Source organism: Phaseolus vulgaris, chromosome 1 (assembly GCF_000499845.2).
Source record: "Phaseolus vulgaris cultivar G19833 chromosome 1, P. vulgaris v2.0, whole genome shotgun sequence".
Classification (NCBI taxonomy): domain Eukaryota; kingdom Viridiplantae; phylum Streptophyta; class Magnoliopsida; order Fabales; family Fabaceae; genus Phaseolus; species Phaseolus vulgaris.
In genome coordinates, this window is record NC_023759.2 from 27,475,226 (window position 1) to 27,494,334 (window position 19,109).

At 43.5% G+C, this 19,109-nt stretch overlaps 3 protein-coding genes across 3 annotated transcripts in view; 1 reads left to right on the forward strand and 2 right to left on the reverse strand.

The window, feature by feature from the left end:
* Positions 1 to 9,892: 9,892 nt before the first annotated feature.
* On the reverse strand, positions 9,893 to 10,504 carry LOC137815802 (uncharacterized). Its single transcript, XM_068618914.1, has one exon. It carries the CDS (start codon positions 10,502 to 10,504, stop codon positions 9,893 to 9,895), a length of 612 nt encoding a protein of 203 aa, XP_068475015.1.
* Positions 10,505 to 10,657: 153 nt separating this feature from the next.
* On the reverse strand, positions 10,658 to 13,600 carry LOC137815803 (uncharacterized). Its single transcript, XM_068618915.1, has one exon. It carries the CDS (start codon positions 13,598 to 13,600, stop codon positions 10,658 to 10,660), a length of 2,943 nt encoding a protein of 980 aa, XP_068475016.1.
* A 1,495-nt stretch (positions 13,601 to 15,095) lies between these two features.
* LOC137813832 (probable 2-isopropylmalate synthase) overlaps positions 15,096 to 19,109 on the forward strand; it is a 44,700-nt gene continuing 40,686 nt past the window's right edge. Inside the window, exon 1 of the mRNA XM_068616273.1 lies at positions 15,096 to 15,661. Coding sequence (XP_068472374.1) covers positions 15,147 to 15,661 — 515 coding nt within the window. The 5' untranslated portion in view covers positions 15,096 to 15,146. The remainder of the gene's footprint in view (positions 15,662 to 19,109) is intronic.

The following is a 19,109-nucleotide window of genomic DNA, read 5'->3' on the forward strand; positions in this document are numbered from 1 at the left end:
TGCTTCTACTCTCGTTTTGCTAAGTTACCTATGCATGGTACTGCCCAGTACATAGCTAACTTGGGAGTGCGATCTCTACTGGAACTGGCGAGTTAGGGTGCCTTCGTACACCTTCTCTGTGGTCTCGCCGGCCGCCTTCATAATCTGCACCACCTTCATCTCTGGCGATGTGCTTTCTCTGGCGATCTCCAATCTCAAGGTCGCCTGAGTTTACATCTGGCGACTTCATCTCCAACCTGGTGATCGCCGGTTCTGGTATGCTGGAGATCGGAACACGCCAACTTAATAACCGGCTACTTCACGAGCCCCCCGACTTCCTTCCCTTCTGCCACCCTGGCGCCTTGTCAACACGCCTATACTGTAGCGGGATGCCACGTCATCACTTCCGACTACCAGGGCGGTACAATTCCAATCTGAATTTTACAAAGGAAGCACCTCTATTTATAGCCTAAGGTGCTGAAAAATAGGTGGGAAATTTCAAATAAACTCATTTGAAATTCCCACCAAAAACAAGTCACATGGGAGGTGTGACCTTTTTTTACTATGACACCTCCCAAAAACTACACCTACACCACTCTCCTAAGTCACATGGACAATGTGACTTTATTTTACATTTTCACACACCTTTATTTAATAACCACACCTCCTAAAACTATACAAGAGTATTTCAAAGCTTGGCCTTGCCCCTCATGGGATGGACTTGGGCTCTTTGGGCTTTGGCCTTCTTGGGCTTGGGCTTGGGCTTTGGGCTTGGGCTTTGGGCTTGGGCCTCATCTTTATTTTATGTCTTCTTTTAATTTTGAGAAGACTAGAAGGAAGAACTTCAAATGTGAGGGTGGATGTCCTCTTCCTCCATTAATAAAAGCCTCTTTTATTTGATTCTCATCATACTCCTCGAGTTGGAGAGAATTCGTCCACGAATTCTGAATCCCTGCATATAACAAAGTCAGTTTAGTTTTACAATGAAAAGTGGAAGAAAAATGTAAACATGACTTAGCATTTGTAAACAATGGGATTTCAGAAAAGGAGGTTCTATAAATCGACCAAGTTGGAAAAATTTGTTTGGGAATGATGTGATGTTTTGGAAAAAGACCTCTTAAATGGTGACAACCATTAGTAGGTATGAACAAATCATCCCTAACATTTTTTAACCAAGATGGTGGTGAAATAGGAACCTTGGGTAATGAAAAAGATAAGGAAGGAAAACACCTTGGAGGTGAAAGGATAAGACCCATGTCAACTTGGCCTTCTTTGTCTTTTACTTGTTTACTTGTGGTAGGTGGGTGAGTTAGGTCTTGTTTTACCTTGTTGATCTTTAAGATTTGCTTTTGTGGACAATGAAGAGCTATGTGCCCAAAACCTAAACATTTAAAACATTTGATATTTGAAGTTTTGGTAGGTGACTTAGGAGTAGAAAGATTTGTAGTAGAAACTTTGTTTGGAAACATGGTTTGTTTGGAAAAATTGGAAGGAGAAATTTTGTTTGCATCCTTCCTAGAAGAGTTGTAGAAATCATCATCATGAGTATTTTTGAAAGTTTTGTTCAAAAGATATGATTCTACCTTGATGGCTTTGCGAAACACGCTCTTTAAAGAAGAATATTCTTTTAATTCTACAAAATCTCTAATATCTCTTTTCAAACCACGTACAAACCATTTAACCTTTGACTCTTCATTAGCATGCATATTCATTTTAGTCAAAGTTGTTTCAAAATCTTTAAAGTATTCATCTACCATCCTATGTCCTTGAGGAAGCCTTTGGAACTTCAACAAGTGTTCCTTCCTAGAAGAAGGAACAAACCTCGCGCGCATACACTCTTTCAAAGCATTCCAAGAAACCACGGGAGGTTTCTTGCGATATATAATGTCCATTACAATTTTATGCCACCATTCTTTGGCATAGCCCAAAAAGGATAAAGAAACTAATCTAAGTTTTTGGTCATCTTGGACCTTATACACATGAAAATAATGGTCAACCTTAGTCTCCCATTCTAAATACACATTAGGATCACTATCACCATTAAAACTAGGGACTTTTTTACAAGCAATGTTGAACACTTGGTGATATCTTTGGTCACGGTTATAGCTCTCTTCATGAGAATGATGGTGATGTCTCCTTCTTCTATGTTCTTCTTCACCAAGGACTGAAGCTTTGGAAGGAGAATGCTGTTTGTAAGATGCACCACTTGAATAGCCAGCCATTTTGCAAATAAAAAACAGCAAACACACAAAAACAGCAAACAAGTTAAGAAACAAAATTAGCAAAAACAGTAAGCTTGGCAATGAAACTGCCGAAGTGAAATGAGGCTGAAAAAAGAGATCACTCTCAAAGAAATAATGTTCTTGCACCAATCTGATCTTGAGGCCTTGGAATCCTCAAATGAAATATGTCAAAGCAAGCACACCAATCTCAAAAGCAACCACCACAAAACCAATGAAACAATAAAGACAAACAAGAAAAGGTATAAGCAAGGAAAGGTAATTGCAAAAGGAAAACTATGTGTAAGACAAACTCAAAGAGTAAGAATGAAAGACAAGCAAGAAAATAAAGAACTCAATGAGAAAGTAGGCACACAAAAGAATACTTAAGGAAAAGCACTAGAGTAGATGAAGAAAACAAAAAAAATTAGCTACTGGAAATTTTTTTTTTAAAATGCAAACTGTGCTTGATATTCACCGATTTAACTGGAATGATGTAGAGCGAACTGGATTATGAAATTTAAACCACAGAAACTTCAAGATGTTAACTCAAAAATGGCACTGGAATCAATTAAAAACAGTAAGCCAATTGAGAGAAATAAATTTTTCAAAATCGCTGCCAGATTACCGTATTTTTTTCGGCAGAAATGTACACTTTTTTTATTTTATTTATCATTTTTTGTGTACTTCGTATTTTTGAATGATTATTTTTTCTATTATTTTCTAACACTTTGAATATTTCAAATCCAGAATTTCAGAATTTTCCAGTAAGTAAATCAATTGCAATAAGGAAAAACAGTAAGCACTTTTTTCAGAAACAGAGGAATCCTAATAGGAATAAAAAACAGGATGATGAACTAGCAAAGACATAATAGAAAATGATGTATTGGAACTTGTATAGGTCTAGAATACAAGTATGAACTCAATTCTAAAAAGAAAATGCACAAAGGATCAACATCAATTCAGAAAATTATATGACACCAAAGCAAGAAACAATCAAAACAATAAAAGTACTACTAGAAGTAATGACAAATATGGAATAACATGACTAAGACAAAACTTGACATGATTACAAAATTAAAAGACACATCACAAATTTTAACAACAAGTGAAAGGAAGCTTAAGGTAAACTCTAGGAAGGATAATGCCATTCCAAAAGAGCAACCATACTCATAAGAATTATGAGTGCCATAAACCTTTTCACAAGCACTTGGTGTAAAAGAAAAACAGCAAGAATACTCAATTAAAATTCTAAAACAGAAACTTAAATTGCAAGAAAATTAAAGAGCTCTTGAAATTAAAGTGCACACAACTCAACAATTAAACAAGAAGAACCTAAGACTCATGATACCACATGATGTGATTCCAATAGCCATATAGAGAAAGGTTCTTGACCTTCTTAGGAATCACCTTGAGTTGGACATTATAGAGGCACTTTTCTTAGAGTTGGATCATTGTTCTAAGACAAGAACTCACCAAAAACTAGTACCAAATCCCAAACTCATTTGGATGAACCAATTTTAGTCAAATTGAACCGAACAAAAGAGTAAGAAAAGCAAAGGAACAAGATGAATGGACTGAAATATAAAACTGCTGAACCAAAAGTCATAAAAAAAACAGCAAGAACACCAAACCAAAACTCAAGAACACAAGCTAACAAAAACAATAGAAAGAGAAGAAAGGAAGGAGAAGAGAGTGCTCATGAAGATGGAAGAATGTTGGATGATCTCGCCACTAGAAGTGTGGAATGCTCCTAGATGAGAGTGATGCCGCCACTTGAGGACTCCAATGATCCATCAAGATAAGACTAGAGAAGAAGGCTCAAAGCTCTCCAAAGTTCACTCAAAATTTGAGTAGAGTTTTCTTAGATTAATTCCAATCTGAATTTTACAAAGAAGCACCTCTATTTATAGCCTAAGGTGCTGAAAAATAGGTGGGAAATTTCAAATAAACTCATTTGAAATTCCCACCAAAAACAAGTCACATGGGAGGTGTGACCTTTTTCTACTATGACACCTCCCAAAAACTACACCTACACCACTCTCCTAAGTCACATGGACAATGTGACTTTATTTTACATTTTCACACACCTTTATTTAATAACCACACCTCCTAAAACTATACAAGAGTATTTCAAAGCTTGGCCTTGCCCCTCATGGGATGGACTTGGGCTCTTTGGGCTTTGGCCTTCTTGGGCTTGGGCTTGGGCTTTGGGCTTGGGCTTTGGGCTTGGGCCTCATCTTTATTTTATGTCTTCTTTTAATTTTGAGAAGACTAGAAGGAAGAACTTCAAATGTGAGGGTGGATGTCCTCTTCCTCCATTAATAAAAGCCTCTTTTATTTGATTCTCATCATCTCCTCCCGCAAAAACGAACCTTGATAAAGCTGTCATTCGTCCCGTCAGCTGCTGCACTTCCTTTACTGATGTCGGGCTCCGCATGGCAATAATTGTTGCCTCTATTCCCGCTCCGTGATCATGAATCCTAGGAACTTACCGGCTTCCACCCCGAAGACACACTTCTCGGGGTTCAGCTTGAGGCGGTATTTTGATATGGTGACGAACAACTCCTCTAGGTCCGTCACGTGCTGCGTCCTTCCCTTCGACGCCACTACCATATCATCCATGTAGGCGTACACATTCCTCCCTAACATGGGTGCTAGGACCTTGTCCATCAGCCTTTGGTAGGTGGCGCCTGCGTTTTTTAGCCCAAAGGGCATTACCTTGTAACAGTAACTGCAAGTCTCTGTCATGAATGCAGTTTTACTCTCGTCTCTTGGGTGCATTTTGATCTGGTTGTATCCCGAGAATGCATCCAAAAAGCTAAGAACCTTGCAACCGGAGGCACTGTCCACGAGTGCGTCAATGTTGGGTAGTGGGTACGAGTCTTTCGGGCACGCTTTGTTCAAGTCCGTGAAGTCCACGCACATCCTCCACTTCCCATTCTCCTTTTTCACCAGGACGACGTTGGCCAACCACTCGGGGTATTGGATCTCCCTGATGTGACCAGCACTCAGCAGCTTTTGTGTCTTTTCCCTTATGACAAGTTGCCTCTCTTCATTAAACTTTCTCCTTCTTTGTCACACGGGGCGGACCGTGGCATCCATGCTAAGGTGATGGCATAGAAAGTCAGGGTCGATGCCCGGCATATCTGAGGCGGACTATGCGAAAGCATCTAAATGGCGTGAAATCACCTCTGCCACCTCATCCTGCTCTTCTTGGCTCAACAAACGCCCCAGCTTAAACGTTTTGCCGCCAATCTGCCTCTCCACCACGTTAGCCGCCGGCTGATCCCTGCTATCTTCCTTAATGGGCGTCGTCCGGTAGTGCTTTCCAAACGTCGACTCTTCTACGGGCGATGTGTCGTCGAGCCCCTCCTCCATGTGTGTGTCCGCTTCAGGCGTCGCCCTCACGGGCGTGGCCTCGCTAGGCGTTGGCTCCGCGGGCGTCGCCCCATTCGAGGGTTCTATCTCCATCGCTGTGTCTGCACTTGGCGGACGTTCGAACACCATGAACACGCCTCTCTTCGTTTTCAGGCTATTCTCATAACATTTTCGCGCTTCCTCCTGATCCGACTTGATGACAATCACTTTGCCACTGAGATCCGACAGCTTCATCTTCATATGGCGCGTGGAGGCTACTGCGTTCAGCCTGTTCAACGCCGGTCTGCCCAACAAGATGTTGTAGGCAGAATTGGCGTTTACGACCAAGTACCGAATGCTTTCGGTACGCGAGGCCGTTCCATCTGTGAACGTTGTCCTCAATTCCAAGTAGCCTCGTACTTCCACCTGGTTGTCAGCAAACCCATATAAGCACCCTGTGTAGGGTCTCAAAAGGTCGAGAGACAACCGCAACTTGTTGAATGTCGACCAAAACATAACATCTGCAGAGCTTCCTTGGTCGACTAGAACCTTGTGCACCTTTCTGCCAGCCGTGACGACCGAAATGACCACGGGGTCATTGTCGTGCAGAACAACATCCAGGAGGGCCGAGGCTTGGAAACCGTGGCCCCATACGAGCTCGAGCTGTGCGGCCTTCTCTCTGGCTTGGGCGCCAAGTTTGGCTCTTCCACCATTATCAAGCACGAGTTCGACGTCGAGAAGCTCGAAAGATACATCGGTTTGTTCCCTCCTTTCTCTTCTACCTGCCTCCACCCAGGGCTTCCGATTCGCTTCTTTCCCCACATGCCCCTCATGCATATACTTGCTAACTACCTTTATGTTTGAACTGCTTGCTTTCTTAAGCCTTGATATGCTAACCTTTTGCTATGTTGAATTGATGCAGATATGACTTCTGATAAGGAAAAGCGGCAAAGGCTGCTCGCTCTAGCCAGGAGCCGTCGGGCTGCTGAGGAGCCCTCTGAGGTGGAGGCGATCGCCAAACCCATTCGCGCCTCTCCCATCTCGGTCGCACCAGCTGAAGGGCGTGAGACCAGGGGTGACAAGAAAAGGAAACGGTTGGCGTAGGCCCCCACCACTGTCATAGCCATTGAGGAGGAGAGCTCTGGGTCCCCTTTGGTCCAAAGAAAAAGGAGGGGAACCGAGGGGCCCGAGGATGATGCCGACCCGCTTCCTCGAGCCCATGCCTCCCCCGAGCGCCCTCCATCACCAGCCCCCCTTTCCTCCCCACCCCCAGCAAAGTCACCCCCTCTGACTCAAGCAGTTGGGAGTGGGATCGTGCGTTCGGAGGGAACCCCTCGTCCCCAGCCATCGCCGCACCCCCAAGACTATGCCACCGCATCTGAGGGTGGTGGTGAGAGCTCCGAGGGACTCCCCAAGGTTCTCCGCCTGACCAAGCAGCTGCTACAAAATCAGGAGCTAGTCAAGTGGAGCTCCAGCGAGGTGGACCTCCATTTGGCCCGTCAGATGGTGCTCTCCTTGGAATTCTCCACACAACACCGGCGCCTCGAAAAGTTAGAGGGTAAGGTGAAGGAGCTGCTTAGCCAACAAGAGTCGTTGCGAAGTGATTATGAGGCTTTGCAAGATACCAACGGCTTGTTGAAGGACATGCTGGAGGAATCCAAGATGGCTCGCGTCCAACAAGTCCAGGAGACCATCAAGACTGAGATGCTGATGGGGGATGTCGTTGCCGCCCTCGACTTCCAGCTGCTGGAAACTACGGGTAAGGCCATCCAACTCGAGGCTGAAACCGCCTACATGCGTCAACAGAATGCAAACTTGACAGAGGCCCTCGCCGCGAGCGACCGGAAGCTCAAAGAAGCCGAGTCGATCATTGCCACCCTGACCACCGAGAAGGTTGCGCTCGAGACCGATAAAGCTGGGTTCGAGGCCGAGAAGACCAAACTATGGGAAGAGGCGGCCGACACCTTCGCTGAGGGTTTCGACCTCGCTCTTGAGCAACTCAAGTGCGCTTTCCCCGAGGTCGACCGCTCCCAGCTGTCCATTGAATTCGAGGTGGTGGATGGCAAGGTCGTCCGTCCCTGATTGCCCTTGTCGTGGCTTTTCTTTATTTTGCCCATAAACATTTGCCTTGTGAAAACTTAAACTGTAGATTATTAAACTCTTCTCTTTTGCTATTGCTTGTTTGGTTGTGTACCTTCTTGCCTTTATCTCTTGCTACGTGCGATTAACTGTTAACCTACACGAGCTTGATGCCAAATCTTAACCGTATTTGAACTTCCTTTATCTCTAACTTTGATCACAACGAGCAACCCTTGATAACTGATGATCGATCAGGTTTAAACCACTGCTACCACCTTCTCATCGGTCATCGCGGTTCTACCTTACGTCTTTCTTCATTGCTTTGTCGCTCCAGCGCTAAGTGCATAGAGGACTTTCACACCGATCGGTCTGGGATGATGCCTTGTTTTGGGAGGAAGAGTGTTTCTCGACAACCTCTCTTACCTGCCCCAAGGCCACCGTTCCTCAGAGCTTCAGGTGGTTATACCATCTTCTCACTCCTTGGGTGAGAAGGTATTTGACTAAGAGTCCTACCGAGCCAATATTGACGCTATGCCACTTGGGTAAAGGCGTTTCTCGAATCCTTCCTTTCTCTTCTTTGGGCTTACTAGCGCCCCTGGCGTTTTGAACTTAACTGCCTGCACTCACGCCTGGGGTGAGGAGGATTTAGACCGGTTGCCTTCACTCGCGCCTGGGGCGAGGGAGGCCTAACCGATCACCTGCACTCGCGCCTGGGGCAAGGATGATTTTAAACTCCAAACTTTGCAAACTTTATATTGATAACCTCTTTTTATTTCTGGGAAAAAGGGCTTACCCTTAACTTGTTCACATTGTTCACCCTGGCGCGAAAACGCGGCTTCACTACACATTTTAACTAAAATAGAGTTTTAAGTGCGTGGCGTTCCACGTCCTGGGGATCGCCCCTCCATCCAAGGTCTCCAGCCGATAAGCGTCGTTCTCCAATGCCTCTACTATTCTGAACGGGCCGGTCCACTTGGGAGACAGCTTATTCTCTATCTCGTACTGATGCGCTTTCCTCATCACCAGATCTCCCTCCTGGAATCGCCTCTGCCTCACCTTGGAGTTGTGCCTTCGCTCCACCCTTCTCTTTATAGCTTCAGCGCTGATCCTGGCTTCTTCTCGTATCTCGTCCAAAAGGTCTAGATTCACCTTTCTCTCCTCGTTGGACCTATGTGCCACGAAATTCAGAAATCTTGGTGAATTTTCTTGTATCTCCACAGGGATCATAGTGTCTGACCCATAAACCAAACTGAAAGGTGTCTCATGGGTGCTAGATTGCGAAGTGGTGTGATAGGCCCATACGATCCTGGGAACTTCTTCCGCCCACGTTCCTTTGGCCTTTTCTATTCTTCTCTTTAGCCCTCTGAGCAGCACTCGGTTGGCCGATTCTACCTATCCGTTCGTTTGAGGGTGCTCTACCGAGGCGAACACCTGTTGTATCCCCACCTCCTCGCATAGGTTCCTCAGCTGATGGCTCGTAAAATGGGTGCCATTGTCGGAGACTAGATGCTTGGGCACTCCGAAACGGCACACAACGTTTTTCCATACAAACTGTTGAACCTTGTGAGCGGTGATCTGTGCGACCGGCTCTGCCTCCACCCACTTCGTGAAATACTCAATGGCGACAATCAAGAACTTCATCTGCCTGATCGCCAGGGGGAAAGGTCCCAAGATGTCGATTCCCCACGTGTGGAAAGGCCAAGGGCTGTGAATCGACCTTAGTTCTTCGGGGGGCGCCTTGTGCCAATCTGCATGTTGCTGGCATTGCTTGCACCGCTGAGCGTAGCCTACACAATCTTCCCTCAGCGTTGGCCAGTAGTACCCTGCACGGAGAATTCTACCCGCCAGGGCGCGATCGCCGACGTGGCTCCCGCATATTCCCTCGTGGAGCTCTGACATAAGCCTCGTGCGCTGCTCTCCGTGCACGCATACTAAAACCGGATGGGTGAATCCGAATCTGAAGAGGTCCCCATCAATGAGGGTGAACTTGCTCGAGCTCTTCTTTATTCTCTTTGCCTCCGCCGGCTCCAGCGGAAGCACCCCATCTGCCAGATACCGCTGGTATGGCGTTATCCACGTGTTAGCCCTTCCAGCAGCGTCAATCTCCATCACCTCGTTGGATGCCGTCGGTCGAGCTCTCACTCTCGGTGCTCTCAAGGTTTCCTGTGTGAGAGACCGATGACCGATCGCGACACGCTCGCAGGAATCGCACACCTGCAGCACTTGGTTGTCTGTAACGAACGCACGAGGAACCTTCAGTGTCTCCTGGATGACGGTCCTCTGCCTTCCCCCTTGCCCGAGCTGGCTAGCTTGGCGAGCAAGTCGACTTTGGCATTTTGTTCCCTTGGCACGTGGATCAATTCAAACGCTATAAAGGATACCTTCAAGGTGCGCACATACTCAAGGTATGCAGCCATCTGCGGGTCTTTGGCCTGGAATTCCCCGGTTACCTGCCCAGTGACCAACAGGGAATCGGTTTTGGCCGTTAACCTTCTTGCTCCTATCTCCTTTGCCAGCAGCATTCCGGCGATTAGGGCCTCGTACTCCGCCTGGTTGTTGTTGGCTTTGAAGGCGAAACGCAGGGACTGCTCGATCAGTACCCCGTTCGGGCCTTCTAAGATGACCCTCGCGCCACTCCCCTGTTGGTTTGAGGATCCGTCTACCGATAAGACCCATCGGAAGACCGAGCCCTCTGGCGGTGCGTCACCCGATGACAACTCAACGACGAAATCCGCGAACACCTGCCCCTTGATCGGTCCTCGGGGTTCGTATCTGATATCGAACTCAGATAATTTTACGGCCCACTTTACCATTCTTCCGGCTACATCCGGCTTTTTCAGCACCTTTTGGATGGGAAGATCAGTCATCACTACAACCGTGAAGCTGTGAAAGTAGTGACGCAACCTTCTTGCCGAGAGCACCACCGCCAAAGCTGTTTTCTCCAGAGCCTGATATCTTACTTCGGGGCCCTACAGCACCTTGCTCACAAAATAGATAAGTCTCTGGACCTGCTCCTGCTCTTAGACCAGAACTGAACTGACCGCCCTCTCTGTTACAGCAAAGTATAAACGAAGAGGGGCGCCCGTCTGTGGCTTGCACAGCACCGGCGAGCTTGCCAAATATTCTTTAAGCTTAACGAATGCCTCCTCACATTCTTCGGTCCAAACGAACCTGCTGTTCCGCTTGAGACATTGGAAGTAAGGATGGCCCTTCTCCCCTCCAGCGGACATGAATCGCGACAAAGCCGGCAGCCGACCGGTGAGTTGCTGCACCTCCTTCACCGACGCCGGGCTCCTCATTGCCATATTCGCCGCACATTTCTCGGGATTTACCTCAATCCCTCGCTTTGTTAAGAGGAAACCTAGAAACTTCCCCGCTTCCACACCAAAGATACATTTCTCTGGGTTGAGCTTCAACCCGTACTTGGCGATCGTTGTGAAAAGTTCCTCCAGATCAGCAACATGCTCCTCCTTCCCTCGCGAGGTGACCACCATGTCATCGACGTACGCCTGTACGTTCCTTCCCAGCATCGGCGAGAGTACTCTATCCATCAGCCTCTGATAGGTGGCTCCTGCATTCTTCAGACTGAACGGCATTACCTTATAACAGTAGCAGGACCGCTCGGTCATGAACGCAGTCTTGCACTCGTCCGACGGGTGCATCCTGATCTGGTTGTAACCCGAAAAGGCGTCCAAGAAACTCATCAGCTGGCATCCTGACGCACTATCTACCAGGGCGTCAATGCTAGGCAGGGGATAGGAGTCCTTAGGGCATGCTTTGTTGAGGTCGGTGAAATCCACGCACATCCTCCATTTGCCGTTTGATTTCTTCACCAGCACCACATTGGCCAGCCACTCTGGGTACTGGATTTCCCTGATATGCCTCGTGGCCAAGAGTTTGTGGGTTTCCTCATGGATCACCTGCCTCTTCTCCTCATTGTACTTCCTCCTCCTTTGGCGCACCGGTTGGACCTGGGGATCCATTGCGAGGCGATGGCAGAGGAAGTCCGGGTCAATGCCCAGCATGTCCGAGGCCGTCCATGCAAATGCGCCCATGTTCTTCTCAATTACCCCGGCGATCTGTCGTCGCGTGTCCTCGTCGAGCTGTCCTCCCAGCTTGAACCCCCTTCCCCCAATTGCCGCCTCCACCCACCTCTCAGTCGGGTGGGGTCTTCTCTCTCTGGCGATGACCGCCCTCGCTATCCCAGACTCGCGAGGCGCGATCCCTCTCGCCCCCTCAACTTCACCCTGGGCACTTCCCGTGCCCTCAAGCATCGCCTCTTCCATTTCCACGTCGCCGTGCGTGCCTCTTACCAACGTCGCGACCTCCGCTCTTCCCTCGTCCGACCTTGGTGGCGGCGTTGTGGTAAATTGGCACACGCTTCTCCGCTGCTTGAGACTGTTTTCATAGAAGCGGCGGGCTTCCTTTTGGTCCGATTTAATGGTAACCACTACCCCCTCCATTGAAGGCATCTTTACCTTCATGTGCCTTGTCGATGGTACGGCTCCTAACCTGTTGAGCGTCGGTCTTCCCAACAGTATGTTGTAAGCGGACGGAGCATTGACCACCAAGTACTTAATTTTCTCATTGCGGGCTGTGGCACCATCTGTGAATGTGGTCCTCAACTCCACATAGCCCCGCACCTCTACCTGGTCCCCTGCGAAACCATACAAACACCCCGGGTATGGCTTCAGATGATCAGGGGACAACTGCAGTTTGCTGAATGTTGGCCAGAACATCACGTCTCCCGAGCTTCCCTGGTCTACAAGGACCCTGTGCACCTTCCTCCCTGCCGTGACAAGGGAGATAATTATCAGGTCGTTGTCGTGAGGCACAACGTCCCGGAGATCAGCTTTGGTGAAGACAATGTCGACGTCGGGGGAGTGATCCTCCTCCGCCGAGTCGACTGCCAACACCGATCGCGCGTACTTCTTTCTCTGAGAGGTTGTACATCCTCCCCTAGAGAATCCTCCCGCGATCGTGTGCACCTCCCCGTGCACCGGTACCTCGTGCTGAGGATCCCCTGCTGGGGCCCCCGATGCCTGATCGCCTTGCGGCTCTCGCAAGTAATCACTCAGGAAACCGTTTTTTACCAACTCCGCGAGTTGGTGTCCCAACGCCAAGCACGCGCGGAGTGGGTGGCCATAGGCCTGATGGAACTCACACCATACGTCTTTCTTTCGCCCCAGCACCCTGTCGGTCTTCTCCAGTGTTCGCAGCCTTGCTGCTATGGCTGGAATGGCGATCAGTTCCGCCAGCTCCACCACAAAATCAAACCTGGGGGGTGCGTTACTCTCCCTCGTGCGCCCCCCATTCTGATCCCTTCGAGGCTCGTAAGGGCGGGGTTTTCCCTGAGCCCTCTTTCCCTCTTTGGCCTCGTGCACCCTCATCGGCCGTTGAGTCCTGCTTGGTCCTGTGCGTGACTTGTTAGGGATCGCGCTTTCCCTTTTCTCAGAAACCGTTGTTTCTGCGGTGATGTGCGCCACGGCACGACGCCTAATCTCCGCGAACGTGCTGGGGCGGTGCCTGATCAAAGACTCACTAAAGGGGCCTACAAGAACCCCTTTCTTGAACGCGTGCACCAGCATATCTTCATCCTTGTTGTGCAGCCTCACCACCTGCGCCCCAAAACGACTAAGGTAATCCCGGAGGGACTCGCCTTGGTTCTGGCGCACATCGAAGAGATCGTACAACACCACTGGGGGTGCCCTGTTCACGATATACTGCTCCCTGAACAGCTTTGAGAATTGTTGAAACGACGTGATGTGGCCGTCTGGCAGGCTTACGAACCATTCTAGCGCAATCCCACTCAGGGTACTCATGAATAGCTTGCAGTATACGGCATCCGAGCCTCCAGAAAGCATCATCTGGGTGTGGAAAGCCGTTAGGTGCGCTTCTGGATCCTCTACCCCTGTGAACGAGGCCTTCACCCCCACTAAGCCTGGTGGTATGACTGCGCCCATTATTTAAGATGAAAATGGCATGGGGAAAGTCCTGGGAGGGGATGGTGGTGGCGCCACTCCTTCCTCCGCCACCCTCTCTTTCTGCGCCTGTAAAGACTGGCGCAGCTCTTCGTTAACCCGGTTCAAATCTTCATTCCTGCCCTGCGATGCAGCCAAGTCCGCTTGCATCCTTTCTTGCGCCATTCTTGACGCTGCCACATCGTCTTGCAGCGTGCATTATCTCCTAGACTTGCGCCATTGTTACAGCTCCTTCTTCGACGGATGGCGCGGGTGTAGTTTGCCTTCTCTTCCTCATTCTTGCAGCAAAGAATCTTAAGAACACACGAAATCTGGCAACACAGTGGATGGGATCACAATTTCACACGAGCCCCACGGTGGGCGCCAAATGATCTTGCGGTGACTTGTCTGTTGAAGGCCCCGCTACGTCTAACTCCGCCTTCCGTAAGTCAGTGAACAAGACCACCAAAGAGTCGTTTACTCTGAGTCTCTGTGAGAACCGTGCACACTGCGAATGCTCTCTCTGCTCTCTGTGCGAAAACTAGATCTTTGCCAGTATAAAAGACGTACCTCTGTAACAACGTTGAATGCCTTTATATAACCTCCTGCGCTCCCACGTTGTGCATACACGAAGTAACTTAGCGTGTTTCTTTCGTTGGATGTCTCGTGCAACCTCTGCGTAGGTACCAGGTGCGACTGGGGCAAGCGCGCATACCAGGTACTACCTAACGCACGGGCGATCACCTCTGTCCTGCCCCGTGCACGTTACGGGCCGAGAGGGATTCGATCATCGACCGACTGGCTTCCTTGGACCATTCTCATGCATGGTACCGTAGAACGCATAACCTCTCCGATCTCTGATCTCCTCCTGACCACCGATCTCCGCCTGATCACCCTCTTCAAGACACACCAGCTTTCTTGGCCCACCTGTCTCACTAAGAACAGCCCACGTGGCCATCAGTGGCTGACATCATCCCAAACCGATGACCGACCGGATCAGCATGTAAAAACGGTCTCATAAACCTAGGCCTATAAATACAAAATAAAAATAAAAAAGAGATAAAAAAAAATTAATATTCATTTGTAATAGATTCAGTTAGACACTAAAAAAAAATTAATAGTGATCAAGGCAAATACCTAAAATTTGGTTAAAGTAGAAGGTATTATAACTATCTTAAAGGAAGAAATTATAAAAGAGTCACAAAATACGCAACATCAATTTTATCACGTCTTCCCTTTTTCTTTTTCCTCATTCTTAAGTATTTTGTATGATTATGATAGTAATAGAACAGTAACAAAATAGGCAAGTTCAATTTTATCACGCCTTCCCTTTTTCTTAATTAGAAGGTATTTAAACATCTTAAAGGATGAAATTATACAACAGTAACAAAATATGCAACTTCAATTTTATCACGTCATCCCTTTTTTTATCCTTTTCCTTCTACTTAACCAATATTATTAAAAAATAAAAATTTACTTTCTATAAATGAGAAGACGAACATCTTCTTCCTCAGTCCAAAGTTCCTTTCCTCTGAATCAAATTGCATCAATGAACGGCTCTCGCTCTCGTTCCCGCCCCGAGTATATCCTGGGCAACATTCCGGACCCTTCCTACATCCGCATTTTGGACACCACCCTTCGCGACGGCGAGCAGGCCCCCGGCGCCGCCATGACGGCCGAGCAGAAGCTGCAGATAGCGCGGCAGCTGGCGAAGCTGGGGGTGGACGTGATCGAGGCAGGGTTCCCTTGTGCATCACAGGAGGACTTCAATGGCGTGAAGATGATAGCGCAGGAAGTTGGGAGGAAGTGCGAGGATGATGGGTACGTTCCGGTGATTGTTGCGATGTGCAGGTGCAATGAGAAGGACATTAGGACTGCATGGGAGGCTGTGAAGGAGGCGAAGAGGCCGAGACTTTTGCCCTTCATCGCCACCAGCCCCATTCACATGGAGTACAAACTTCGAAAGACCAAAGAAGAGGTTCTTCAAATAGCTCGCACCATGGTTGCTTTCGCTCGCAGTTTGGGTTGTCGTGACATCCAATTTGGTGCTGAGGATGCAGCCAGGTTCCTCTCTTCTCTTTCCTCTTACATGCATTTATCATCAAACTTCTTTCTATAACACAACCAAGCTTCTTAACTATCTCTTTTTCTTCTCCACTTACTTTTTAATATAATATTAAAATCTATCCTAATTATTTTAACATTATGATTTTTTCAGACATATTTTGCACAAATAAAGAGATCAAACGTTCCTCAAAGCTCACAACTTTAAAACCTCGATTCTAGTATCAAACAATTCTCAGAATTAAAAAACATATATATCTTAAATGCGGCCTGTGAATAATATATTTATGCGTTTTTTTTTCTTCAATATGGTACAATTTCACTTTGAATTTCTGGAAATTGACAGATTTTTTTAATTCTAAAATTGGATAAATAGTGTACACTCAATATGATTTAATTTCACATAAATCCTCGATGTCATACACGAATTTCCTAAATTTCACATAACTCATATACATCACATACTAGTTTAGAGCAAATTGAAACGAAAAAATGTTATATGAAAAAATCATATAAGTAAAATACAAATTTAGTTAGAAAATATTGATATAAAAATAAATTTATATAGAAATCGTATGTTAAAGTCACCATTTTAAATTCACATTTGTACATGTAGGTTTTTTAAAAATTAATTTCCTATAATTAAATTCTTTTTATACAATATTTAAAAAAAGCAGGAAATTTTGTTTATATATATATATATATTAATTATAAAATACTTTAAATATAACTTTAGTTTAATATATTTAAATTATTTTAAATTCTTAATAACAATTAATTATATAATACTTTCATAATATAAAATAAACTAAATAAACTATTTAAAAAAAATACCAAATTAAATCAAGATAGGATAACAAATTAAATTAGTAAAATCCTAAATCCAAGATACTAGAAGTAAACCAAAAATTTTATCTGAAAAACTAAGAATGATAACCAAAACTAATAATTAAATGTTTAAACAAAGTTATATTAAAAAAATAAAGTTTGATATTAAGTGAGACACACAAACATGACAACCTAGTTTTAACCTTTTTTTTTATGAGCAATCAATAAAATATATACATAAGAACCACTTCAGGGGTGATTCAACCCTTATACAAAAAGGTATGAGCAACCTACCTGAAAAACACCTTTGAACTTAATTGTTTTAACCTAAAGACGAGTGAACTATCTATGATCTTGTCTTATATGGGGTCTTCTTTGTTGTCTTCGATGGACATCAGTGGGCTATTGTATCCCAATACATGATACAAACATGTCAATAAACTTGACCCCCAACTAAAGTTTGACATATTATTCAAGTTAGCTAGTAACAATAAATACATCAGATGAAGCTGACTCCCTCATGTGTCTAGCATTAATATACTTCTAATAAAATGGATGAACGACTTCTAAATAAACCAAACAAATGCTCTTACGATAGGAATGAAAACCACAATATCGATAATAGTAGAAGATATACTCTTGTACTATTTTTTTTACTTTCTATAAGACAATTTCTTGAATTTAATTCACAAAATTTTTAATATGTTAATTGAAACTAAGTTTAGTAATTTATACGCATATAATTATAACAAATTACTCAAAATAAATACAAATAAGAAATTTCTAAATATTAAACCATTTTTCATAACATTTTTTAAACTCTGGAGTATTACTTTCCTTCGTTAGTTAAATAATTATAGGTTTTAGCTTTAAGTATTATGGTTTTAAGATTTATCTGTTCATCAGTTTGGATATGTAATTTTTAGTTTAAGATTTTCGGTTAAAATTTCGAGTTAAAGTTTCCAAAAGTTACTGAAAATATCGGTTAACATTATGAGCTTTAACCTTTTGATTAAAGTTTTCCATTTATTTTTATCGTCTTAAATTTAGAGTTTTATCAAATTTAGTTTGATCATTTTTTTTAAATAGTTTAATTATATTATTTATATTATAAAATTATTACATAATGAATTTTATTAAGAATTTAAAATAATTTAAATATATTAAAAGAAACTTTTATATATATATATATATATATATATAATTCCCTGCATTCATTAACTATATTATAAAAGAAAATTAAATATAAGAAATTAATTTCTAAAATATATACAATGCATATACGAATTAAAATCTTAAATTTAATATACGATTTCTATATAAGTTTGTTTTTATAAAATTTTATTTGAAACTTTTAATTTTTTTAATTAAATTCGCATTTTACGCATACCATTTTGTCTCCGTTTACACTAAACTGGTATATGATGTATATGATATTTTTTATGAAATTTAGAAAATTTCTGTATCATTATTAAAAGAAATGGAAGTTATTTAGCAGATGTTAATATAACCTTAGGAATTGATTTAACTATTCGTGGATTTTTAAGTTTCAAAGATTATTTTAAAATCTCAGTAAAATAATGTAGGTTTTATAACTTTCATTAAATTTTAAATGTTTATTTTAAAAACTCAGCAAAATAACGGAGGTTGTTTTAACCTTCGTTAAATTCCAAATGTTTATTTTAAAACCTCAACAAAATAATAGAGATTTTTAACATTCGTTAAGTTCCAAAGGTTTATTCTAAAACATCAGCAAAATAATTGAGGTTTTTTAACTTTCGTTAAGTTCCAAATGTTTATTTTAAAACCTCAGCAAAATAATATAGGTTTTTTTTAAACTTCGTTAAGTTCCAAAAGGTTTATTTTATAACTTCAACAAATGAACGAAAGTCTTTTAACTTTTGTTAAGTTTCAAAGATTTATTCTAAAATCTCAACAAAATAATAGAGGTTTTTTAAACCTTCGTTAAATTCCAAAGATTTACTCTAGAACCTCAGTAAAACATTCTAGATTTTTCAAACTTCAATAAATAAATATAATTAAATCTATTTATAAATAAATAATTAAAAACTATATAGTTTTAATTTATTTTATAACTAAATTTTCTAAAATTTTGAAAGTGTAACTTTACACTACAAATAAGTTTTCTAAAATTTCAAAAAAATTAAAAACTTAGCGAAATAACCTTGGATAATAAGTATTTCAACAATTAATCTTGGATAATAAGTTTTTCAACAACTAATCTTGGATAATAAGTATTTCAACAACTAATCTTGGATAATTAGTATTTCAACAGTATTTGCATATTTCTTATGACTTATAATTCCTATTTTTTTTTGTTACGAGCTCATACTTCCAAAAAACCTGACTTATTTTGTTTTAGCTTTTGATGTACGTATATTTTATGTGCAATTTTTAGTTTTAGTTATAATGGTTAGTATTTAATTCTCATAATTTTGAAATATTTTAAATTAAGGCCTTTATTTTAAAATGCATCTAATAATTAATTCACTATGAACGTGAGAAGTAATAAAGTCAATTTCTCTTTGCAATATCTTCTTGCAATCTTTAGCCAAGAACACACATGGTTTTGAAACTCACATCTGACAAATAATGCAAT